This window comes from Rhagoletis pomonella, unplaced genomic scaffold (assembly GCF_013731165.1).
Source record: "Rhagoletis pomonella isolate Grant_MI unplaced genomic scaffold, Rhpom_1.0 Rhpom_scaffold_00010, whole genome shotgun sequence".
In the NCBI taxonomy this organism is placed as follows: domain Eukaryota; kingdom Metazoa; phylum Arthropoda; class Insecta; order Diptera; family Tephritidae; genus Rhagoletis; species Rhagoletis pomonella.
In genome coordinates this window covers 29,813,491-29,840,707 of record NW_023458564.1, presented here as the reverse complement: position 1 = coordinate 29,840,707, position 27,217 = coordinate 29,813,491, and the positions used below count along the sequence as shown (strand labels likewise).

The window sequence follows — 27,217 nt, the reverse complement described above, 5'->3', positions numbered from 1 at the left end:
CAAAAAGCATAAAAATAAAATTTCTAAACTTTGTGCAGAACTGGTGAAAATTCAGTAAATTTTCAACTTTTTAATCAGATTTATTCATTTTTTTTTAGTAAGCAAATTTGTAGCCCAATCAATTTTATTATAATAAAGTACAAGTTTTAAGTAGCTAGGAGTTACCGTTGATTTTTGGCAATTTTTTTTCACTCTGTCTCTTCCAAAAAAAAAAAATTCGCAAAATAAATAATAAATAAATAAAATCAAATGGAAACAAAACCAACTTAAATTCTCACATAAAAAAAAAAATATATATATATATATGTATATACTTTATGACCCAATGATCGGATCTGAACTAGATTATTATGGGACCACATCTGAGACACTACCTTTCCGATGCAAAATGAATTATCGAAATCGGTTGACGTGGTCCAAAGTTATGCGGTGTATTCCGACGAACTGATAAACTCCTCCGTTTTTGGAAGTCGGTTACAAATGTAAAACACCTTCAACAAAAAAAAGCTCAAAAATCAATGCTATATCTGACTAACTCCGAACTTGCATTTTTTACTAGAATTAATGGGCTGCAAAACTATGTAATGATTAAAAAGTTGAACATTTGCTGAGTTTTCGCGAGTTTTACACATAGTTTAGGAATTATTATTATGTTTTTTGTTGTAGAATGAACCATATTTTTATACAAAATTAGCGGAAAAATATTAGAATAAAAATTTTTGCATATATTGAGAAAAATTTTCTGTGCCAATACTTTGTTCCAGCAGTGTATATTTCTGGCCGGGTACCTGTTCGTAAAAGCGAAATACGCAAAAAATTTTTTTTTTTAACGAACTACTAAAATCTTAGAATTTCGAATAATTTTTTTTTATCAGAATATTAATTCTCTAAAAATTTAGGTTTTATTTAACTGCTTGGCCTCGAGCTTGTTAACATTTTTCACAGTTTCCAATAACATCGAATACGGTATGGTTTGGCGATAAGCGGTAACAATTTTGTCGATATGCTGGTAATATCCGTGCTGTGTATACTAAGTATATTTGTATAATCATATGTGGATAAAAATTATTAGAGAATATTTCCCATGCCTACTTTTCCACTTCCGCAGTATAAAATTACTAATATTATGTAAAGCATTCTTTGGATGTTTGCGCGCACATAATCGTACTTTGTTAAATCCCAGCTAGGAACTTTCTACCATTTTCTAACGCAGATCTATAGCAGTCGTTTTCACAGCAGCTGAGATGGTGTTTAAATTTTAACCACACTTGCTGACCAATGCCTCCAGGCATTAGTGGCTGCCGGTGTCTCCATTATATTTGTTTGTTTGTTATGTTTCTTTGTGTTACGAGAATGTTGGCTAGTTGTGATGCCTTTAACTGCTCTGTTTCTACTTCCAGCTTATACTCCATGCTTCTGCTGCCTCAGCTGTTGTCTCTTCCATTTAAGCTTTCCATAAATTAGGCAACATTTTCTTTATTTGACTTTAACCCTTTCATAATCGGCCTTCTTCCTTTGATTTGGTTCGTCTTTAGTGTTGTGCTACGCTCCACTCAGTTCATACACTGCGGTGCATAAATACAATTTCACTTAGGGCCAAATTCACAGTGCGTAGTTAACTCAGAATCGGCAGTTAACTACAGGTTTTCAGTACAGTGAAATATTTTGTATATTAACATTTTTAAGAATCTCACAAGTTTATCAAAAAATTTAGTGCATGTGCGAAGTTCAAGAGTTAGCGAAATAAAGATCAAATTAAATCTAAAATAATTTTAAAGTTTGCATGCATTCTTCTTCAAGCCTAAATTATTTCTAAAATCATTTACTGTGGTTGCCAATACCTCAAAAAAATGTTTTGTATAGAACCGTGCAGCAGGGAGCGCTTATAAAGCACTTACTTTTACTTACTTTTATGTTTCAAATTTGATGCGCCGCGGTTTGTTGTACAGCTACATAACGAAGGAAAATTTTCAAAAATTTAGAAATAAAAAATATACAACTGTATGCGTAATCGAATTCGTAACTATGCTCTCACTTTCCACATAAGCTTGCGTTTTTCAACGTTGATACAATGAAGCAAGCACAGCATTAAGCATTGAATTGGTACGGAATTGAATTAAAAACCCCACCATTGTGTGATGAACGGAAAGATGTGATAAACCTTTTATCGCGAATCAGCGACACGCAATAATTATGCTCCTAATATACCACGTTTGTGTGAAACCTAATATACCACGTTTGTGTGGTGGGAAAGATATAAGGCTACCAGCAAATTTTCCTGAAGTTATGGAAGAATTAGGAAAGTTTTAAATTCAGGGAAACTTTTTCACAAGAAAGTCTGCGTATCAATTGTGTGCTGCTATAAAAATTCAACGTGGAACCTACAGCACACATTTTGCAAATGAAAACAATAACTAGATCACATCGCCGCAGGTCAGCATATTGAAAATATTTTGGAATGATCGCAAGAATGCATAAGGAGTCAAACAAGGAAGGAGGTAAACAAAAAAAAAAATAGAAGTAGCCCTCATCGGTCAATGAAAATGAGTACTGGTCCATAGTAAAACTAACGGCATCTTTACAACTACTCTTTTCCAATGAAAATACTCCAGATTTTTCGCTGTCTAGATTGCACCCATTGTACTCAATTAAAGCTCTACCAAGCATTGCAGCGGTCGACGGTTAACCGCTGTCAAAATTAAAATTCACAAAGGCATATGGAATGGTCCATAATTGCGGCGGCAGCGTTTTTACCACCCGTGGTTTTTGGATTGATTTAAATTTATTTATATTTTTACCGCCCAGCGGGGACGGTACAATGTTGATTGAGTGTTGATTGTAGTAATTTTTATTATTTTCACAAGTTTGCCAATGTTTTCATTCATACATACATGCACGTACTGTAAAAAAAATATTTAATTTTAATGAAAATTTTCAAATCAAAATGACAACTGACGGAAGCCGTCGTGCGCCGCAATTATGTCTACTCTGACGGATTTCACTGCGGCAGCTGTTCAGCTGTTCACTTACCGCCAACCGCTTAACCGTCGTCCGCTGTAATTCTGCATAGAACTTAAATGTTCCAGTGAAAAGGTACAAAATAACGCGAAGCATTTTCAACAGATTTATGATCTAGTTATGGGCATTGAACTCATTCTTTGGTACAATTAATGGAAGAAACAGAAAAAGAACTTGTCCGAAGAAGATTTGACGGATGTTAAAGCGATAAATAGGTGTATTTCCATGTTGAGTGTTTTTCCATGCACATCAGCGACTGTGTAGCGATACACTTTAATACACTTTGTAGAGTAAAAACCTGGCTCAGAAGCACAACAGGGGCTCTATTCTGTAGCTGTGAGAAAATGTAGTGTACACCGAGTGCAAAACTCACAACCAAAAACTCGCCGACTAAAATTCCGTGAGTTTTTCGGAAGAGAAGTGTACACAATTTTGGCAGTTAAAACTCATTGTCACACATGCTGAATCGCAAAATGAGGAAGTGTACACAATTTTGACAGCTAAAACTCATTCTCACTCTTCCTAAATCGCAAAATGAAGAGTGCACACAACTTTCAGTGTACACTTGAAAACTCACAGTTACAGAATAGAGCCTCAGGATAAGAAAGGCTTTCTGGATTATGACTCATGAGCGTACATAGAAAACTCGTTACCGAAAACCACGAGATGATTCAGAAAATCCGAGATGTTTGTTATTAGATCAAAAATTTTTAAATAAAAATATATCAAAAAAATAAACAAGTATGTATATTTCAAAAGGGAGGGACCTAGGCTTATATTCCGAATCCGAACGGCGATTGTATTTTTATGAGAAACTGGCAGAAACACACTCGGGGCGACCGCTGTTAAGAAAAAACCTTTTTTCTATACTTTTTGCGATGTTTCTTTGACCAGGGCTTGCACCCAGGCCCTACGGAGTGGTAGCGCGCACTACTAACCACTACACCACAGCGTCCGTTGACTATTAATAGGCTTTGAAAATTGTAATTTTTTTTTCTTTTTGTGTACGTACATACATATGGACAGTCGCAAACGTGTTTGTTAACATAAGTCTTCTAATTTTTTCAGCTTTTGAAATACAACGAAAATTTACATGGGACTTCTTGTTCAGATATTTTAGGAGGTAATCCTTTACATATAATAAATAGGCCGATGTCTGTACATTATAGATGTTAAAGAAAAATTATCATGGATGTCTTTATTAGGGCAACAGAAGCCAGTTTTTAGAATTTTAGTCTTTCTGTATGTTTGTACGCACATCACTCGAAGACTAATACATGGAATTGAACCCGGTTTTAACAGATGTATTGCCTGGGGTTCAACTTATAAACAGTGTTTGAGAATTGCAGTTTAAGCAAGTTGATAAGATAAAGTCAATATTGCAATATGGCTATCAAAATAAAGAGGTTTAAGAAGGTTTACAACCGAAAATACCTTTGTTGAAGGTTGCCACCTGTTTGAAAATTTAAATTTAATTTAATTGATAAGATATACTAAATATTTCAATATGGCTAACAAACTAAAGTTGAGGGTTGCCGCCTGTTTCAAAGATTTTATTGAATTTTACTAACAAAGTTAGGGAAATATTACAACATCCAAGTGCTAGTGAAGAGCGGTCTCCCATAGTGCGTGTTTTTAATTTCACCCTATACCGATGATAAAGTTCTTAATTACAAAAGAAAATAGAAAACTTTATAACATATCTACAGGCTAAGGTCTTTAATTTGACCTCTCATTTTTGAAATTCCTTTTCAAAAGTATTCTCAAACTAAAATCTTCTTAACCCTTCGGAGGGCGCGCTTTGAGAGTTACACGAGAGGGTGCGCCGCGACAATTCAGCCGCAAGGTGTATCTCAAAGGTTGACAAATAAAACATTTGAATAACTTGTATTTATATTGAATCATATTATAAGCATTTATTTTTAAAATTTTTATGCGTCATCATCAACAGTGGTGTTGGTACATTCCAGACATTGTGAAATATGCTTGCAATGTTTTCTGCAAAGATTTTTGTTACAATTCATATAACAAATTTTTGTCTTATTATTCCTGGTACATATTCCTGGTTTCAATTTCTGTTTCGTAGCTGGTTCGCTTCTATATAAGTTTAAAAACATCTCTTTCTTTGCTTTTGTTGTTTCCGAGAGAACGACAAATGACACTGAAGATGGCACAACGCCGAAACCGGTTTGTCTCCAAACCAAATTTGAGAGGGAATGACGGAAATTCGTTCTAAAATACATAATTTAAAAAACATCGTTTTTTTTAAAAAACCTAAGAAAATGAATATCATGATGGTTAAAAATTTTGCATTTCAAGCAGGTCACAACGCTCTTCAAAATATTTTCAAACTATTACTGTTTGAAACTCCTTTCGTTTGTCGCTTATATGGTGATAAATATTTCTCATGCCCAATATGATTTTTTAAACAGGTGGCAACCCTCCTATAGTTCAGCTAAGAAACAAAGCTTTTCAATCCCATTCCGATAAGCTGGCAACTCTTTTCAAAAAAGTAAAACTTTATTGCACATACAGTCCAAGCCTTTTAATTTGACACCTCATTTCGGAAGATCGAAGGAATGGTGCGGAGATGACGGCATTGACTATTAAATAATTTGAGTTTAATTGTTTAACAGGTGACAACTCTTTTCGAAAAACTAAAACCAGCGCTTTAATTTGACATCTCATCTTAATCAAATCGGGCGAACGGAACAGATTTTTTGTCCAGGACAAAAAATCTCTTCGCGTATTATATAGGTATGTATATATGTAGATACACCTTTGAATAAAATTCGCGATAAGCTGACTCTTTTTATCAGATTATAAATAGAATTTCCAGCACAAATTCGATAATTTACCTACATTCTAAATATGTACCTTCGGAAATCTATTAATCAATGCTTCACAAATCGAATTTCTTTTTGAAAATCTCATTTCATAATGCTCTTTAAATCTATTTAATTTTTTTTTTAATTTTAATTGCACTTACCTCGATCTCCGCGTCGTTGGATCTTTCATAACCATAGCCTCTGATATATCACCGAACCTGCTGAAGTAGTCTCGTAAACTTTCTGAAAAGAAGGAGGAAACAAATTTCAAATTTAACGATTGTACGTGCACACTTTCAATAAACAATCAAAAAACAAAAACACAAATCTACGTTGCTTATATAGCCTCAACATATGGGCAACAAATGCACAGCTCATAATCCGCGCACTGCATGAAGTCATATGCCAAAATTGGCCGCAACAGCTGAATGAAGCCAATTGTGCGTTGCCATAACTCACAAGAGCTGAGCGTGAATGCAGTGGAAGTTCTCGAAAATGACTCCAAATGGCATTTATGTTACACTTTAAATCGAATCGCTTTGTTGCAACGTTTTGCAGTAAGCAGAGAGAAGGAACAAAAATCATTCCAAACATTTATCAACGCAAACCGTTATATAGGATACGTATGTGAAGCCAAATGTATCCAACTAAACGGCCTTGCCGCCATTCCTTTGCCTCGCGCCCTGAAGCTGCCTAGTCAGTTGACTATCGAGAAGTCCACTTTGTTTCAGTTGTGCCACTCAGTGGCTTCTTCACTCATTCAACCAGCCAGCCATTCATCCTGCCGGGCAGCTATCCATTAACAGCATCATTGGCAGCAACACGCATTTGACCCCCGACTACTTCTACTATGTATTATCTGCTGGCGTTCTCTCAACATTTAAACGCCTCATAAATCTAAAATACAATAAAAATTCAATAAAAGCAAGCGAAAAGCGCCGATGCAGCACAAAAAAGTGCCAAATAACTTGCCACCAAAATAAGTATAAAACCACACGCACGTACATATGTACATACATACACACTCGCTTGCATATTAGGGTGGCGGCCACTAGTTGCAGCAAATCTAGCATTGCTGACGGCAATCAGCCGCAGTTGCATTGTCGTTGAGTTCTGCATTGTCGCTTTTGTTTCAGTCCTGTTGTTGTACATACATACATACATATGTACATTCAAACATGCAACACGCTTAATTAGGAACAATAAAAACGCAAAATTTATTTGTTTATGACAGTTTAGGCTCGTAAATTATGTTCCAACAAGCACCGACTGAGTACCGTCTGCCAAGCAAAGCAGCTGTTGCAACAACAACGCGATAAAACTTACAACAACAGCACATAGGCTGACAAGAGAAAAGCGTTAGTAATTTAACAACAATAACAGTAATAAACAATGTAAATGTTGGCTATTAGGACCCCAGCTGGAGTGCAACGACGATCTGGCATGAATACGTTGCGGGCAGCGTTAAATCTCGAGCATTCGCTCATTTGATGCACTTAGAAAGTGAAACTTATGGCCATGCATTAGTACATCAGATAGATATACCTATGCGTTCGACGGAAAAGAACCAACTGCAACTTTGAGGAAATTTTCGTTTTTTTTTTTATATTATTGTAATTTGTTTTTATACCTTTCATGAGCATGAAATGGTATTATAACTTTGGTCCGATGTTTGTAAGTACTAGAACAAAAAGAGATAGACCCATGAAAATGTATACTTATATGATCGGAACGTCGAGCTGAGTTGATTTAGCCATGTCCGTATGTCCGTCTGTCCGTCTGTCTGTCTGTTTGTATGCAATCTAGTCTCTCAGTTTTCGAGATATCCGGATAAAATTTGGTAGGTGGGTGTATTTTTATAATGTGTTAATCATTTGTCCGAACCGGAAGAATCGGACCACTATAACATATAGCTCCCATACAACTGATTGTTCAGATATGAGATTTTTCATTATAACTTCTCCATTTATGCAGCTACGAACATGAAATTGTGCAGTACTTGCACCCATTATCAACAGAATACTTACAGTGAAAATTAGAAAGATCGGGTCACTATAACCTATAGCTCCCATACAACTGATTGTTCAGATATGAGCTTTTATGTTATAATTCATCCATTTATTTAGCTAGGACCATAAAATTTCTCGCTGTTTTCACTAATTATCAACAGAAGACTTACAGTGAAAATAACAAAGATCGTGTCACTATAACCTGCAGACCCCATACAACTGATTGTTCGGATATGAGGTCTTTTATCATAACTCCTCCATTTATGCAGCTAGGAACATGAAATTTCGCACCATTTTCACTCATTATTACCAGAATACTTACAGTGAAAATAACAAGGATCGGATGACTACAACATATATCTTCCATACATCTGATTGTTCAGATATGGGATTTTACTGTAAAACTCCTTTATTTGAACAGCTAAAACCGATTAATTTCGTAAGATATTTTATAAATAATAATACAAAGTCTACTGAGAAAATCGTCCAAATCTATGCTGTATAAGCTTTATCTCCTATAGCACTGATTGTTAAGATACCAGTTTTTGCGATATATCTCCTTTATGTTGGAAACTAAACCCAATAAATTGTGTTACCGGGTTACATACCGATCACATAGCAGTGAAAATCACTTAGATTGGTGCTAATATAAGGTATGTCTTCCATACCTCTGATTGTTTAGATGTGATTTTTTATATATGTATGTAACTCCTCTATCGATGTATGCAGATGAATTCAAAAGCAGTAATCTGTCAAATAAAATTTGCAGATGTTCATGAAAGGTATGAAGCCTTCGGCATAGCCGAAGACAGCGCTGCTCTTACTTGTTTTATTTTTGTTGTAAAATTTTTAAACAAAAGAGTATACATATGTGCATAAGTACATATATACATATTTTTGACACAAAAAAAATTTTAACAATTTATAGTTTAACCTATTTATAGTTTATCCTATGGCGAATGTAGATAAGGTGGTTTTGTTGCATCAGCTGTGAGTGGCGTTTCATTGTCAAAATTTAGTATTTCACTAGTGAGTGAGAGAATACGTGAGAGTGTTTGTAATTTCTGTCGCCCTTTCGTCATTCGGGTAAGAATAGAAGAAATTTGACAATGTCCCGCTAAAATCAAAACCAAATACAACTAATTATTGTATTGTATTGAATCGATACGACCTTATATGTATTTGCCTTGGGTAAAACCATTGCTAGACAGTTTGACGTTTGCCCGCAATATAATAGATGCAATCCCGTATTCGTCGGACTAAAACTAGTAAAACTGTTAAAAAATAAAAATTCGCTCAGAGCGAGAGAGTAACATTGGAAAGTATGGGATCGCTTTCTAGTAAAAAATGGTAACCTCTCTCAACTTCAACATAACCTCCAAATTTTGGTTGTACATTTTTGCTTATTTTATACGTAAACATACTCAGCTCACACATATAAATAACCAAACATACTTTCAAATTGATTAGAATCCACTTACACAAGTAATTAAATACTTTTCCACATATACTTATTAGCAGAGTGTACTTTTCATTTGTTTACAATTTGGTTGCCAAACACACTACAGCTGATCGTTTGACACATTTGCCAGTATTTACCAACAAAAAACTCTCGGACTAAAACTGGTATCTTCTGACAGAGACAGAATCGTATTTACTCTCTTTCAACAGTCTGAAAACCGGGTACGGGATCGATTTCCAGTAAAATCTGACTGATTCTGACTATTTCTGACTAGTCCGGACTCGTATCGGATCGTAACTAATTTTAAAATTCCAAACTCAATCTCACACACGTATTTGCATTTTCAATCTCAAACATCAAAAACTGAGAACAGTTTCGTTTTTTTATTTTCAATTTTCTATGATTTTCAAATGCTTTGAAACGTCCGAATGGCCCGACGAATTGAGAGAATGATTTTACCTTGTAATCAGGGCTGCAAACCAGTTTTAAGCCGAACCGGTTTTTGAACCGAACCATCGCTTTTTTCGGGCTTCGAACCGAACCACGAACCGAACCGTTTTTATTTTTAAATGCCAAAACCGAACCGAAACCCATCGCCAAAAAAATGGTTCGGTTCGGTTCCAAATGAAAATCCGCTACAGCATTTTTCAACTTTTGTAATACACAAATTTGTCTAAAAATGCAACCGATATAGTAAAACTGCAAAATTTTTTTTTGTGTAATGGCAACTCCGCGAGTTGTAAATTCGTCCATATGAAGAATGCTTTATTTTTTTTTGTCTTCTATGAAAAAAATGTTTAACAACGCCAGTAAAAACAAAATTTCAAAAACTTGATTTTTTAGTTCTGATTAAAAAGTTTGGAGCTTTGATGCAACGTTGTTGAAGTTTGCAGTTTGAAATTTGAATTTATGTGCTTTTTATTATATAACGAGCTATAATTTTATAAAAAACTTGTGGACATTAAACCAACAAAAGAAAAACAGTCAAAAGCCGCACTCATATTAATTTGGCCATAGGTATACTTGTACATAGGTATAGGCCTACATAGTGTAATCTCCAACCTACCGAAAATTAGAGCTTCAATATTAAGCCAAGATTTTGAGGATTAATTCAAAATTCTGATTATGCTGTTTTGTTTACCCGACTAGCTAGCCTCACCATTTCGCCTTAATCGTGTTGATTTTAAATAATTTTTTTGTTGAAGGTATTATGCATTTTCTTCCATACAAAAAATTGAAAGATTTAATAAAAATTAAAAATTGTCAAAAATCAATCAAATTATCAACTCAAATCAAAAATTTCTTCCAGAAATTCTTATTAAAATGTTTGCAATTTAGATGAATCTTTGCAGAATATTTATAATTTTTTCACTAAGTTTAAAACTTGGACTTATATGGTTAAAAAAATAAACATTAATAAACAAAAGAAAAATAGCCAAAACTTGATAAATTGTCGAGTCTCTATTTATTTTTCCACCACTATACTTGGGGGTTGAAATTCGATTTTTGCTACACACAGTTATGCCAAATTTAGTTTAGCTTTTTTGAAAATAAACGCGATATTCGATTTTGTCCGAATTTTAGCACCCCAAAGTTCGATTTCGAAAATTCGCCATTTTAGAACTAAAATTCGATTAATCCCGAATCTCGAAGCTTCGAATATCGAATCCCTACACTATGTTTGTGTATATTTGAATTAGATCTCAGTAACAAAGCCTATTATATATTCATATTATGGATTTGTCATATTTTTGTAATATTTGTATCCTTTAGCATAAAGAAATTGAACCATTTGATCCGACCCGACCCGATTTTTCTAAGAAATTATATTATTATAATAATATTATTTTAAAATTTTTGGATAATGGGCGTCGCGCCGCCCACTTATAATCACAAACGGATATCTGGGTAACGGATTTATCAATTTCTACCGAACTCGGTGCACTAAATACGGAAAGCAATTCGTTGAAAATTATTCAAATCGGACTAAAATTAAACCCGTTTCCCGTATAACGGTACATTTCAGAAATACGAAAACTCCGATATTTCACTAACTGAGGACGCTAATTTACTCCGAGTTAATAGTTACAATAATCTCCTAACAATAAATACGACTGCTATAGACTTTTAGGAATTGGGCGTAGCACCGCCCACTTTATGACTACAAGGTGTATCTCGGTAACCACTTTATCGATTTCTACCAAACTTGATTTAATAATATCATTAAGCCTAACTCAACATATTGTCGTCGAAAACGTCATGCAAAGGATGTTTAGAGAACATTGAAACGATGATATTTGATACCTGCGCTGGGTATATACATACCTAGAGTTCGTTCTCCCCCGAACTTATACTTCTTTACTTATTTTCATAAACTCAAACATCACAAAAGTCGATCCAGCCGTTCTTGAGTTATAAATGGTGTAACTAACCCCAATTTGTTTTATATATAAAAATTTAGCAGCATCTGCCAAGACTCCAGACCAAATATAAATGAGTTCACGAAGTGATTTTATATTACGGCTCATTGTGTTGATCGCATTTAACGCAATCAAAAGCATTAACCAATAGTAATTAGAATATTATCCCGAAATCACAATTGGAATCACAAATTGCAAGCAATACAACTCAATTTAATTTTATTGAGCATACATACATACATATGTAAGTAGTAGCAAACGGATTAATTTCCAAAGCTTCCCGTCGGCAATGTTAGAAGGAGACGAATCGAACAAGAATATGGCCAAAAAGTTTGCCCACCTGCAACCACAGCCAGTCATGTTTGCCAGAATTTATGTACATAAATACGTACGTATGTATGTAGTTATGTAAATACAACCCAAATCTGCTTACCTTAAATGCGACGATTACATATGAATATTTGTTTATTGTTATTGTTGCTGTGGGCTTGCTTGCCTTGTTGAAAAGCTGCTAAGTTTTTTGCTGCTGTATGCGAAAATGTGACAGGCGATTTAAGGATATACAAATATACACAAATTGTTGGTGTTCCAATGGTTGAATATGGATTAGTGAGCAAAGAATGTTGCGTTGTTAGCAGCAAGAAGTGAAAGTCCCCGCTGGCAATGCAAATACATACCAACATTCATACATACATATACTAATGTATAAGCACATAAAGCTGTCCATAAATTTAACCCGTGTTTTTTTTTTTGTTTTTTAACCGACTTTTTTTACACACACAGCTACACATTTCATTGTTCCAGTAGTCTAAGTTTGTTAGAAGAAAAGCGAACAAAAAGGTTTTCAATCAATTTTACCACAAAGGGCACACAAATTTAGGTAATGCAAAAGCAGTTGCAAAAACAATGGCAATGCTTGAGGTGAAAAAACATCAACGTTTTCCATTTTTCATTCAAGTTTTGGCAAACTTTTGACAAAGGTCTCGTTTAGGCCACAAATCTGCCGACGCGTACAAATGCCCCGACACACTGACAATGAGTTTACCTACTTCTAACCGTAAATGATTTACAAGAGACACACGCCAAGAAGACTGAACGGTATGCCCCGACGCCAATCAACTTGAAAAATGTAGCAAAGGAAGAGTCCAGAGTAGAAACAATAGCAACATTGGCTAACTAAAATGAGTACAAAAGAAAACAATTGGAACAATAGAGCAGCGGATAAGGTCAAGCAGAGTGCAAGCAACTATGTACATACATATGTATGTATATATGTAGGTGTGTAGTACCATTGCAAATAGCCTCGTGCCAGCCATTGCCTCACTTCTTAGCCCGGCCACGTTGGCAACGTCTTTTGGCTAAGCCTAAAATCTGTAAACCATAACCAAAAGCAAAAAAACATAAACTACTGTAGAAGCAAAAGGAAGCGAAAAGAACTCTGCTTTAGCATAAGCAAAAGACCGCAAACACTCGCAATGTGGAAACACTCAAAATTTAAGAATCGGCTACAAAAACTAAGCAGATTTCACAAACGCTTTTCCCACAATTCTACTGAAACAGAAAAACTTTTTTGTAGGTTTCCGAGAGAGAGCAGCTGCTTCATCGGAAGTGGTTTTGGAGCTGGGGGACAGCTGTTCGGACACTGTGGTTATTGTTTTTCATTCACGCTTTGTTAATGGTCAGCTGTTTTTAAAGTATTTACCATGTTAAAGATACAAATTTGTCTATTCGCTGTTGTTCGCCACTTTTTGTGTTCGTTGGACAATGTTTGGTGAGCATTATCTGCGGTTATCGCGGACAGCTGATGTTTGCGTGACAGAGACAGAGGATATTGTTGCAACACTTTTACATCAAATCATTTGCGATGCGGTGCGGTGCTGTATTTCTTACTATAGTAAATATATGTATTTTGGGGGTTTCACAGGATGTTTAACACGTTATAAAGTTTTATGATCATACAATTTTACAAGAGTTAAAACATTGTGTTGTTATGTTGCATAGAAAAAGGAATTCAAATTTATGAAATTACTATCAGAAGCTTTACAGCGCAAGCTTTAGCAAATAAAATCTTCCATCAAAACTGAGAGGTTTCCTTCAAAAAAAAGGAGCATGTAATTATATCGCTATGGTGCCGCACAGCGGTTTTAAACCGGAATTTACTGTGCATAATCCTCCAGAGCCTTCATTTTTGAACCAATAGGCTTCATATTTTTTTAATGAAAACTTATAAAATTTTCAAGAGACCTGTTTAGACGAATTTTTGAATTTGTATTTACTTATTATAATTCGTTTAGGCAATTAATAGCAGTGTACGAAAATAAACTATATTGTACGTTACTATTTCGTTTCGTTTATTACTTCAACAGTTCGGTACAATACGAAAACAAAACGGCTGAGTTCACTTTGGCGATAGTACACTACAGTAGTTTAGTAGTTACAAACGAAACAACAAACGTGCAGAGAAAAATATATGTATGTATATACATATATGTAATAACTAAATACAAAACGAATGGCCGCAATGAATAAAACAAATAAAAATGTTTTTTAATTGAATTGGATATGAAAATTTACAGAAAAAAATATTTTTCACGTAATTGAAACGTTTGCAAAGCAAACGTTTCTCGTTGTGGAAAATGACAGTGAATCTCACAATTTGTTTCTGACTATGTACAAAACTGTACAAAACCACAAATGATATGATGATCGATGAGCAAATGGGAATTGTTTTGTACAGTTTATTTTCGTACCCTGATTAATAAATTAAAAAAAAAAATAAAAATAAATGTTTTAGTGCAAAGTGCTGAAAAAGTACATATGTAGCAATTTTGAAGAAAATGTATTTCCTCTTCCAGTTAATTATTGTTGCATAATAAAAGCTAATTGAAAACAATTATAGGGCAACCCCAAAATTGAAAACAAAAGTTAACGCAAGAAAAATTTGAAATGATATAACAAAAATTAATCCAAAATTAAATAAATTTTTTTAATTTTTAGAAAGAAATTTGGGAAGCAGTTTTGTACTTATTAAATTATAATAAGGTATGATTTATAATAATCTTTTTGTTGGTGATGCTTTACATATGTCTAGATCAGTGCAGGTAGTTTGAGCCCCTGAGTGCCCGAAACTTTGTGACTTTCGAAAAGGTCCATCTTTTTTAGATGCCGATGTATCTGAATATATGCACATATGTGTGTATGTATATAAGGAGTCTGCATTTTTTCAGTGAGATCTTGCTGAATTTCAAAACAGAGGCAAGCTTTGTATAACTTTTTGGTTCCATATCTAATAATTAAAATCGCATTCACGTACAGATGTAATATTTTGCGAAAAAATAAAAAAAAACTTAAATGAGCTAAACATTTTTAATAAAAGCTAAGAAAAAAGCTAGAGCTAGGAATTTTTGCAGCTAATCCCAAAAAAAAAAAAAAAGTAAGTGCGCCTGGGCCACACTGGAGAAGTGAAACTTACGCTACATATCTATGCTGTCTCATAACCAATATACATATGTACATATATATGTATGTACATCTGCTTTTGCTTAAGGTTAAGTTTTTGTCTTTGTTCTATCTAGATCCCTATCTCTACCTCTCTGTTCGTTCTAATTACATTTATTTTCCATCATACATTTCGTTTTTTTTTATTTGTTTTCCTTTATCTTCATTTTTTTCTTTATACTCTATCGATAACAAAATCGATAGTAACATCCAACAAAACATGGTTAACAAAACCGACAAAAATATCGATAGCTAAATCGATAATATTGGAAGCAAAATCGGTTAAAAATATCGATAGAAAAATCGATAAAAATATCGATAACATAATCGATAATAAAATCGATAAATAATCCATAACAAAATCTATAAGCAATCGATAACAAAGTCAATAAAAAATCGATATCAAAATCGACAAATATTCGATAACAAAATCGATAAAAACGAAGATAACAAATTCGATAAAAATATCGATTATTATATCGCTAAGTTCCGAAGATATCGATAGCAAAATCGGTAACAAAATACGGATAAAACTTCGATAACAAAGCCGACAAAAATAGCAATTGTTATATCGATAAGTCCCGAGAATCCCGAAAATCTCTAAAAGCCAAAAATACTTCACAGATTCAGTCCCTGAGTCCCCATCTATATCCTTTTCTCTATAATAACCTCTATTTTAATCTTTCTTCCTCTATCTTTATCTATACTTTTATCGGTATCCTCATCCTCATCGTTTTCTTTACATTTGTCTTTGTTTTTACTTTTATGTTTATCAGTTTCTTCATCTACATAATCCCCTTCACCTTTGCCCTTATATATAAGTAAAGTGTTTAAATTCGCCTTGATCTTCATTTTTGCCTTTATCTTCACGCATCTTTGTTTTTGTTTTTATTTTTACCTTTGCCTTTATCCTTTTCTTTATCTATGTACGTACTCACCTTTACTTTCATTCTTGTATTGGTCTTTTTCTAAGGGTTATTCTTTAACCTTTTATTAGCAAGTTTTTGTTTAATTAATACCATGTGCATACACTGCAAAAGCATTTGTTTCAACCCCAACCATTACCGTGTGCAATTTCCGATGAATTTGCCAATTTACTCCCAACCAACCAGCCGCCGCTAAAGAAGTTTCACTTCAAAAAAATAAATCCAGCCGGAAAAATTAAAAATGGCAACACTGGTATCTATATCTACATAAGCCTTAGGTCTAAACGGGAGGTACTCGGCTGGCGTGTGTGCACAGCTAGCGAACTGTTATTACTATTGTTGTTATGAATATTCAATATTGTCAGACACTTTCTGTGGACGCCTCAGTTCGAAATACTTATGCCGATTTCGTTTCTACCGAAAATGCAACCTTCTTTTTGCCCTCTACGCACAAACACTAAGAAGAGGGCGATGAGAAGGGAAACATTTTTTGTAGAAACGAAATTGCCATTAGTTCACTAGCGGATAAAAACACTTGTTACTCATACGCCATGTATCCACGCGTTTTATCATACTTAAGGGGCCATTCAAGTATGTATTACGTAAGCAGAATTTTAGTAATTTTTAACCCCTCTCTTCCACTTGTCAGCAAAAGTAAGCAAAGGTGCTATTTTTATTATGTTGATTTTTCCATTTTGTTATTCTTAATAATCAGTTATGAAGTCTGGAAATTTGGAATTTATAGCCTAAAGAATCTTAATGGCATTTGATATTTGTTCAAATTAGAACCTACTAAATTTTTCAGAAAATCCAATAAGGAAACAAATAAATATTGCTGAAGTGATTATCATCGAGAGCATACTACGTGCCCTTTGTCATCAAAAATAAGCAAACCAAAGACCCTCCGCCCCTCATTGTTGATCATGTATTACTTGAATTTGTATTAAAAACAGTTGTGTGTAGATCCCACGCGTGGTGAGGTGAAACTTCTTTTTTCTCTCTTACCCTATTACTGGCGAACCCGCATGGCGTTAAAACGCTAAAATGGAACTTAACATTTTAAAATTGTGGCAGCCCTCTTCAAAAACCTAAAAAAATTGTCCAAATTAAAGTTACAGTTATAAGCGATCCGTGTGCAAATGTCATCTAAATCCCGCCAGTTGTTTCTGAGTGGAGAGAAGTATGGTTCGGTTTCTCACCCTGTATCGACAAAAGCAACCTAACTTCAAAAAATAAAATTTTATTGCGCATGCAGACCTTTTTTTTATTTTACATATCACATTTGAAATACGAATGAACTGTCCATATCTGATGACCTTTATAAAAAATGCCTTCGCGCATTTTAAACATACATACATGGCTATATACATAGATATGACTTTTCAAATAGGTGGAAATCCCAACCCTTTTCAAAACTATTATCAAACAAAAAGCTTCTTAAATCTACTTCGCCTTACTGAAGTTCAATTAGATTTTTAAAATATGTGGCAACACTTCAGAATATCACTTTGAAATAAATCTTTTCAAACCCTATTTCGACTGATACACATCTTTTAAAAATTCATTTGAGTTGTTAAATAATTTGAATCGTACTTTTTTTACCGGTGGCAGCCCTCTTCAAATACCTCAATATTATATATGTTCCAGCTAAAAATTTCTTACCACTATTTCGTTTGATACCCATACATTAATATTTGATATGACGTATGCAAATTTAATTAAATTCGACTTTTCATACAGGTGGCAACCGTCTTCGACATAATTTCAAATTTAAACCTTTAGTCTGACACCCATGTTCTGCTATATACTTCAGTTACTTGATTGCCGTAACACAAATCGGATTTGCTTTTTAAACACGGGGCAACACTCCCGAATATAGTTCGAAAACAAAGCCTTTCCCACTCATTTCGATTGATACCCATCTTTTAATAATTCACTTTGCTTATTACATAACTCTTTTCAAATACCTCAAAAATTTGCTTAATGTTTAAATTACAGATGTTTTACCACTATTTCGCGTGGCACCCATATATTAATATTTAATATAACTTGTGCATAATTTAATTAAATTCGACTTTTCAAATAGATGTCAACCCTCTTCAAAGTATTTTCAAACTGAAACTTTTTCAATTACATTCGTCTGATACACATATTCTGACACATATTTCAATTACCTAATTGCTGCAATACAAGTTGATTTTGATTTTTTAAACGGGTGGCAACATTCCTCCATGTAGTTAAAAAATAAAGCCTTTTCAAAACGATTTCGGTTGAATGATTTGAATTAAATTTTATAACATTGGCAGCCCTTTTTGGTAAAAATAAAACCCCATTGCACATCTACAGGCGAAGTCCTGTAATTTTATACCCCAGTCATCTTATATATAAATAGGCAAACATGTTTTCTTTACACCCCTTTTACGGCCAAACTATACTTCTAACGTATGCAGAATTATATGTGTTGTTATGTTATGTTATGTTGTGTTACGTTATGTTGTTTTGTTATGCTGTGATATGTTATGTTATATTTTGCTATGTTATGTCATATTATGTTAAGTTATGACATATTCCGTATGTTATATTTTTCATCGCATTGTATGTATATGTATATGACAATACACAAAATCTCCTATGACGCCATATTTCTGTCAAAATTTTCAAGAGAGAGTTAGCGGTATCACAATCAGCGCCACCTATTGTATTCGTTTCACCATGATGTAAACTCACCTCATTTCAATACTTTTCAGCTTAACTCAACTCAACTCACCCTAACTCAACTCAACCCTGTTTAATGTTTGTGGTGAATTTTAAGCGCTGGGAGAACTCTAGTTAACAAATAATGCGTTTGCGGATTTTATGTGTTTTTTTCTGCTTAATAATGGACAGTTATTAAATCTTAATCTCAATCTCAACCCCGATATTAAAGTTAATCCTAATCCTAATCTTAACCGTGACCAATTAACCCCGCCATCCCCTACCTTCTTGAGCGATGCTTGCATTTACTCCCAACCGAACTGAAAGAACTTTCGTTAAAAAAATCTACATATCAATCTATCGACGTTATATTAATATTTTTAATAATAATATCAAATACTATCGATGGGCCGACTCTCATGAGTGTTAAGTGGTCATAGTTGTTTAGCAAAAACTAAGCGCACACAGTTTTAATAAAAGTAAATACAAAAGGTGAAGGTGATTTAGTTGCAAGAAATTTTCTGTGTTTACCCTAAAATTTCCCAAGTTTTCCGGATGTATTGACAAATTGTATTTACTTAATTCATTTAGTTGTTTGAACTTAAATTTGTATACAGATTCAAACACCCGTAATCTGGAAGACACAAACTATTTAATAAATTTATTCACTTGGGCAAGTTAAGTTAGAAATCGCAGCACAAAAGACAGACAAATAAAGAAGCATACATACAGAAAAGTGGGAATGGTATACAATTAAATAGATAATAAGAAAGTGTGTATGTATGTGTGTATGTTTGCATATGTAGGTAATACAATAGGCCAGCATATTTCCTGCTTTTTCTGACTGCCTAATTGAAATGTTTGGAAAATTCCCTGGCATGGCGAAATGGTGATTGGTGAGGGGTTCATTCTATTGATTAATCACAGACAATGCCTTGTAATAAAACCATCAACAACAACTACATAATATACCGCCATAAAATCCACTTTAATTTGACGCAAGTGAATTAAATAAATCCACAAGGGCCATCAGCGTGCAGCTAAGTGATTTCAACAACTAAGCACCAGCATTCAAGAAGTGCCGGCAACTGATGGCACAGAACTGGCAGTGGCAAAAGTAATGCGGCCGAGAAGAGCGCGCAGCTGAACAATCTGCCAAATGTGCCACACCGGGCCATTTGGTTGGTCGCGGCAAACGCGTACAGTTATTGCGGTAGTGTCTTCATTTTAATTTTGATGAGATTTGAAACTCAGCAGCGGCAACGATGGAGCTTCGCATTAACTTTTGGCAATTAAAAGTATTAAGAGTCATTGAGGACCGGCGACCCATAACCCTTTTTATGACCACCACAACCCATTTATGTATGCTAAGAAAACGTCGAAGCCAGTTAGTGACTTTTGGCTTGTATGCCACTGAATTTTGTGACTTTTTTCTTTTGTTTTTCTTATTGTGGTTATTTTATGTTGCCGCCAGATTTCTTGTGGTTAAAAAGTGATTCAATTATTACACAAAACGGCCGCCATTTTGGGTCAATTCAGTCATTTGAGCAATGATTCGCATAAATTCGCATCAATTTACTGTAGCAACATAAATAAAGTGGACGACGTATGAGGGACAACAGCATAAAATATTAGGATATGAGCAGCACAAATATAGTAAAATAAAAACTTATGAAGAAAGTAACAAAATGTTCAGAGCAGCAAAGTACGATTTTCAGGGTAAAAAAAGGTTAATAAAAACAGTGGTAGAGACTTTGATAGTCACCACCCTCACTGTACACAATCAATGTTACCGACAGCGGTAAGAGGTTTCTCATAAGTAAAGTTCGGTTAAGGGCAGCACACCCAATATCCAACATAAGAAATTTGATTGACTTCTGCTTACATAATTTTCATATATTAAGGGATAAACAAAGAGTACAAAAAGCTAGAGCAAAGAAGTTTTTCATTATTTCTTTGTTTTAACTTCAACAAAACCTTAACTTTTTGGATTTTGGAATTTCTGGCTTTCTTGAAAATCATTCCACTTCACTGCATTTGGATGGATTTATTTTTACGAGTTCAAAAGGGCACACATAAATAGATTTATGAGATTTAAATTAAAATTAGGCTTCAGCTGTTGCTCAGTCACCCTTCTCACTCGAATCAGCTGATGATGGCAATACATTGCTTCCAGCCACCTTTGACGTCATAGATTGAAAAGATTTTCGCAGGTATGATATTGGAGAAACAGTAATCAAGTTAAGCACTGCCTTTGACTTTGCCAACACACTTGCAGAAGTTGCAGGCAAAGAAAAATTATTTTATCAAGAAACCTTTATGATCTAGGCGAATCGTTTTAGTTTTATGTATGCAAGGGTTTGCAATTCAAAAATAATATAAATTAGCTTATGTAAAGCCATTAGGAGGTTTGGTTTTTACCCACCTACATAGCTTTGGTTGTCTTACGCTCCAATTGGTTAATGTGATCACGTCAACCATCAGATAAAAACTTAAAAGCAGTGCTCGTTACCACTCACTTGGCCGCACTATAAACCTCAGGAAGGAAAATTTGGATTGCCCATGGCACATGACAAGCCGGCTCCACCAGCGTTAGTTACAAAGATGGTGATCGACGGGGGAAAATCAGATGCGAATGCCCTTCATGATATTTGTATCAGCTCAAATACAAACGATCGAAATGAGTCACTTCTCGAATTTTTATTAAGAAACAATCTTAGAATATGTAATGTTGTGGATCTTCCAACTTTTCTAACTTCCTAACGAAGGGAGGTACTCGATGTATCCTTTACTAACTTACGAGGTGAGGAATTTGTGAGCAGCTGGTATTTGTCCGGGAAAACTCACTCTCCGATCACATGTAAATTAGCTTTAAATTGAAAATCTCGATCTGGGCGTCCAGACCGTTCGTGAATCGCATTCGAACAAACTGGGAGGTGTTTGAGGTCTTATTACATCCTTCCCTGAAACATCCGAAAATCTAGCTAGCACACAAATGTTAGACTCAGCAGTACAAAGGCTTACGAATGATTCTCAAAGAGCAATGAAAGCAGCTTCAGGGCTGAAAAATGCTCTTCCTGGGAAATTTTCTGTCAAACGATAGAAAGCAACTCCGAGGCAAACCGATTAAAGATTCGATTTCGAAAAATCCAAGCGACCCTAGCTACCTGCTGAAAAGGAATGCTGAATGGGCGAATAGCGGCACCGAAAAGCCTAAAGTTTTCATGCAAACGCACTTTTCTGATTTTTTAGAGACCAGAGGAGCTGACAATTCACAGGTCAATTTCCCATCGTGAAAAATCCCCCTATTACTGTTTCTGATGGGAACATTAAGGAAGCTCTTTGCAGCTTCTCACGCTACAAGTCACCTGGGCTCTATGGTACCCTACCCATCGATCTTCAGAAAACAATGGATATAATTATTCCAAAATTAAAAGCAAATTTTAGAGCGGCCATCAGCCTCGCCTATATACCACAAAGATGGGCGCAGGTAAAAGTTGTAAATATATAGCCCCAAAGCAGGTAAATTTTCGCACATCAAACCCACTGAGCTTAGACCAATAAGCCTCTCGGCCTTTCTACTGAAGTCACTAGAGCGCATATTGGACACGCAAATTAGGGAAATAGTGGGTCCGAAGCTCTGCTTACAATAAAGGAAAGGGAACAAAGGAGAGCTCTACACAGCCTTTGACATCGAAAAATCTTTGCATCACAAAGAATATGCTCTATCTGTCTTCCTGGACATTGAAGGTGCCTTCAATAATATCAGTCCGCATGCAGTTATTTTACCGCTCCAGGAACTTGGACTTTGCCACACGCTGGTAGCCTTTGTCCACAATCAAGTCCGAGATCAAGTCATAAACTCAGAACTAGGAGACTCATACGCCAAAAAGTACGCGGGAAATTTAACTGGGTACCTAACATCACGGTGGTAGACCGATTCTTTTCCATGGAGTATAGTTTGGTGGGATTCTCTCGGAAAGAATGTTAACGCTAAGAAAATGGACGAGCACACCTAAAAAATTAAACATTCTACAAATGGAATACTAAAAAGAAACCAACAAGAAACATTAACCACATGATCAAGGCTAAATAGCAGCGGAATAGCTGCTCTTGATTGTAGACTGCTTGATATATGAAAAAGTGGAAAAGGCAACAACAGTTTGCGTGGCGAACTTAGCTCAGTGATATAACACTCGTTTTGTAATCCGGAGTCACTGGTTCATATTCCAGTGACGGCGGTTGAAGAAGTCAGATGAGAAGATGTGGTGATCTTCGAGACAGCAACTGCAACTTCTACCATGTGCTGTTTTTCATTATAAACAGCCTCAAGCTCAATAAAATTGTTGAACAGAATTTTAAATATAGAATATATAGAATATTAAAACTGTTTAATGCACCCACTAACAATGTTAAAGGGAACCGGTAAGAAATATTAAGGTTTTAGATCGTTTTTCGCTAATTCTTGGCCAGCGGAACCTTTCTGTGTAATAGGTAGATTCTGCTGTTTGCGTCCTCAATGAAAAAAGCTATTATTTTGTACGTTTTTGCTCGTTCTGGTTCGTTTCTGTTGTGTATAGACGGAAGACGAAGACACAGAGCGGCTTCGATTATGCATTAAATTCTGCCCCATGAACTCTAGTCCGATAGACGAAAATAAGTATGAGTACAAAATAACACTTTCTACTCCACGCATAAGCATGAAACTCTCTTTATTCGCTTAATAGGTTTGGCCCATTTTCCATTATTTCCTCTTAGCGATTCTTATGAAAAATGTTGCTGTCGAAACGGAATACGGAATCAGACACGAAAACAAAGCGTACAGAAAACAGCACGCAGTCTACATGCCGTTTTCGTATTTTCCCTTTAAATCTAGCTTAAATCTACACGATTTACGAATAAGCCTAAGCAGATCATTGGTTGTCAACGAGCCCAGGAGTTCGTCTCTCAAACAGCGCGGCCAAATATCACAAACCTAATTCTTGCAAAGAGGGGGCAGAAGCACAAAAAGTGTTTCACCGTCTGATCCTCTGTAAGGCAGGATGGGCAAATGGAGGATTCATGTACGGCTATCACTGCCAGCAGTCCCATTTGCTAAATTAGAGCTAGCTATCTGGATGAGATAGACCCTTTTAAGTCTTCCACAATTACATGTGTTACTTGAATAGCTGCTGTTCGGTGTGCGTCTTTTTTTAATCTATATATATAAAAATGGTGTGAAAAATGTATAGTAATTCAGATAGTTAGATGCTTTACCCCTTACCTCTGGTGGGGGGAAGTAAAGCATAAAACATAAAAGAAAGAAAAGAAGCGTATTATTGAGAGTCTTTACGAATCTGAATAATTTATTCAACATTTTTCTTTTATATACAATTTTCTAACTCTATTTCCTTAACTAATTATATATGTATGTGTGTGTATATGTACATGTGCATGTATGTATGTATATTTACATAAGATTACCAACCAATGCCTTGGTCTTCTAATTATATTTTTATTGCTTGCATGTGCATCGGCTATATACATGCAAAGCCTATTATCTAATGCATTTTCTAATGCATGCACAGGTATGTTTGTATATATATTTGTATGCAAGAGATAAACGCATTGATCTCTTATTTCAGTATGTATTACAATTTATGTGATTTTAAATTTATGTTATGATAAGCAGCAATCTTCGTACTCAGGCAACAAGATCGCCGAGAATTTCGATTGCTTTGCTTATCATACATTTGACATAGTAGTGGACTGTATACATATACGTAAATATTTTCTGAATGTAAATAAGTATGTTTTGTTTCTTGCATTGCATGTGCAGGCAAAACGATCCTTTTCTAAATACATGTTCATATGGATGAGTATATGTAATTGTCTAAGTAGGTACATACATATGCACGTATTTTTATACCCGAGCGCACTTGTGCACAAGGGTATATTAATTTTGTTCACATAACGGTTGTTTGTAACAGCCAAAACGAATCGAGATAGATATAGACAAATGTATACATAAATGATCAGGATGAAAAAATAAATCGATTAAGCCATGTCTGTCTGTCCGTCCGTCTGTCCGTCTGTCCGTGTACACGATAACTCGAGTAAAAATTGAGATATCTCAACGAAATTTGGTATGTAGGTTTCCCTTAATCCAAGGTAGGTTGCTATTGAAAATGGGCGAAATCGGACTGTAACCACGCCCACTTCCCATATAACGGTAATTTCCATAAATACGAAAACTGCGATATTTTAGTAACTACTGAAGATAAATCACTCAAAATTGGTATTTACAATAATTTTTTGACAAAAAATAAGAATATTATACATTTTTGGAAAATGGGCGTAGCCACGCCCACTTATGGTTACATGTGTATATCTTGGTAACCGCTGTACCAATTTCTACCAAACTTGGCACAGTTATCGGCCTTGGTACAGCATACAAAATCGCCGAAAATTTTTAAAATCGGACGATAACCACGCCCACATCCCATATAACGGTAATTTAGAGAAATACAAAATCTTCGATAAATCATTAAATATTGAAGCTAATTTATTCAAAATTGATGCTTGCAACAATTCTTTACCAAGAAATACGTTTGTGATAAATTTTTGGAAAATGGGCGTGGCACCGCCCACTTATGATCACATATATGTATCTCAGTAACCGTTCTACCAATTTGTACCAAACTCGGTATGGTTATTGTGCTTGCCACATAAAAGCAAACCGTTGAAAATTATTGAAATCGGACTAAAATAACGGCCGCTTCTCATATAACGGTAAATCTCAGAACTGCTTGAAACTTCAAAATCGAAATTTAAGGACTCTAATTTACTCCAAATTGATACGCCCCGGCTTACCATGTAGCCGTAGCTTTCGTTAAGGCGAAAAACATATATTTAATACGTGCGCCGGGTATTTAATGTTCGGCTCTGCCCGAACTTAGACTTTCTTACTTGTTTATGTTAAATTTTATTACCCTGGCAGATATTTACTCATGTTCAAAGATGTTTGAACATATTGCCGAGGACAAAAAAGTGATTATTTATGTACTGTGTATACATATATTTTTAAATGTTTTTACTACCTATATTTATTTTCTTACTTAGGCAGATATACCCATGTTCAAAGATATTTGAACAGAACGGTTGGGCCGATTTGGCTAATTTTTTTTTTCAGTTGTTCGTAATTGCCAGGAGAAGGTTCTTAAGAAAGAAAATTTAGGAAAAACCCTCCGGTGGACCAGGGACCGATCTATTCGAAAAAATCGTATTTATGGTCCGATTTGCTTAAAATTTGGTACCTAGGTAGCTTTTTGCCAAGATTAGCACATAGGATGCTTTTTTCCGGGAAGTGGACCAGGGACCGATCTATTCGAAAAAATCATATTTATCGTCCGATTTGCTTAAAACTTGGTGCGTAGGTAGGTTTTTGCCCAGATTAGCATATAGGATATTTTTTTTCCGGGAAGTGGACCAGGGACCGATCTATTCGAAACAATCGTAGTTATGGTCCGATTTGTTTAAAATTTGGTACGTAGTTAGCTTTTTGCCTAGATTAGCATATAAGATTCTTTTTTTCCGGGTAGTTTCACTTCTTCTTCTTATCCGCCATGTTAGCTATCTGACAGAAAACGTGTTTCGTATTTTTTGTTGTACCAACTTTTTCAAAAAAAGTTCAGCATTTGACGTTGGAAAAATAAAACAAAGGAAAGCCAAACATATAAGTAGAGAATTTGTCTAATATTTTTAAATCATTTTCTTCATAACTGCTGCTTCCGTGGATATTGCACACACGGAATAGATGTAATAATGCAGCTATAGGAGCCACCTCATACCACAGAATTTATTGGCCGCCTATTTAAATAGTAGGGCTCGCTTGAAATATGTACATGAAGATGTATGGAGGCGCACACTACACTAACTTAATCGCTCAGACCAATTAGTTGTGGTGCAATGGAAAGACTAGCAAGCCCAACTAAATCGGCGGCCGATAAAGTCCGTGGTGTGCGATGGATCTAAAACATTTTAAACAAGAAATATTGCAGTCACATTTTCGTTTTTATGGATTTTTATTCATGTGATTAGCAGTGGCAAGAATGTATGTATTAAATACGTATATCTATATATATAAAAATGGTGTGAAAAATGTATAGTAATTTATCAATTGAGAACGGTTGGACCGATTTGGCTTAAATTCTTTTTTAGTTGTTCGTAATTTCCAGGAGAAGGTTTTTACGAAAGAAAATTGTGGGAAACCCCTCCGAGAAAGTAAAAAAATTGGAAAAATCGAAAATTGATTTTTTTTTTTTGTATGAAATTTTGTGTGCAATTCCTTCGGAATGGCATTCGAATGGAAAAATAGAAAATT

At 34.9% G+C, this 27,217-nt stretch overlaps 1 protein-coding gene across 1 annotated transcript in view; it reads right to left on the bottom strand.

The window, feature by feature from the left end:
- The window catches only part of LOC118746578 (RNA-binding protein Musashi homolog Rbp6-like), a 581,128-nt gene that overhangs the window by 226,521 nt on the left and 327,390 nt on the right, over window positions 1-27,217 (bottom strand). Inside the window, exon 2 of the mRNA XM_036480421.1 lies at window positions 6,008-6,089. Within this exon, the coding sequence (XP_036336314.1) occupies window positions 6,008-6,089 (82 nt within the window). The remainder of the gene's footprint in view (window positions 1-6,007; window positions 6,090-27,217) is intronic.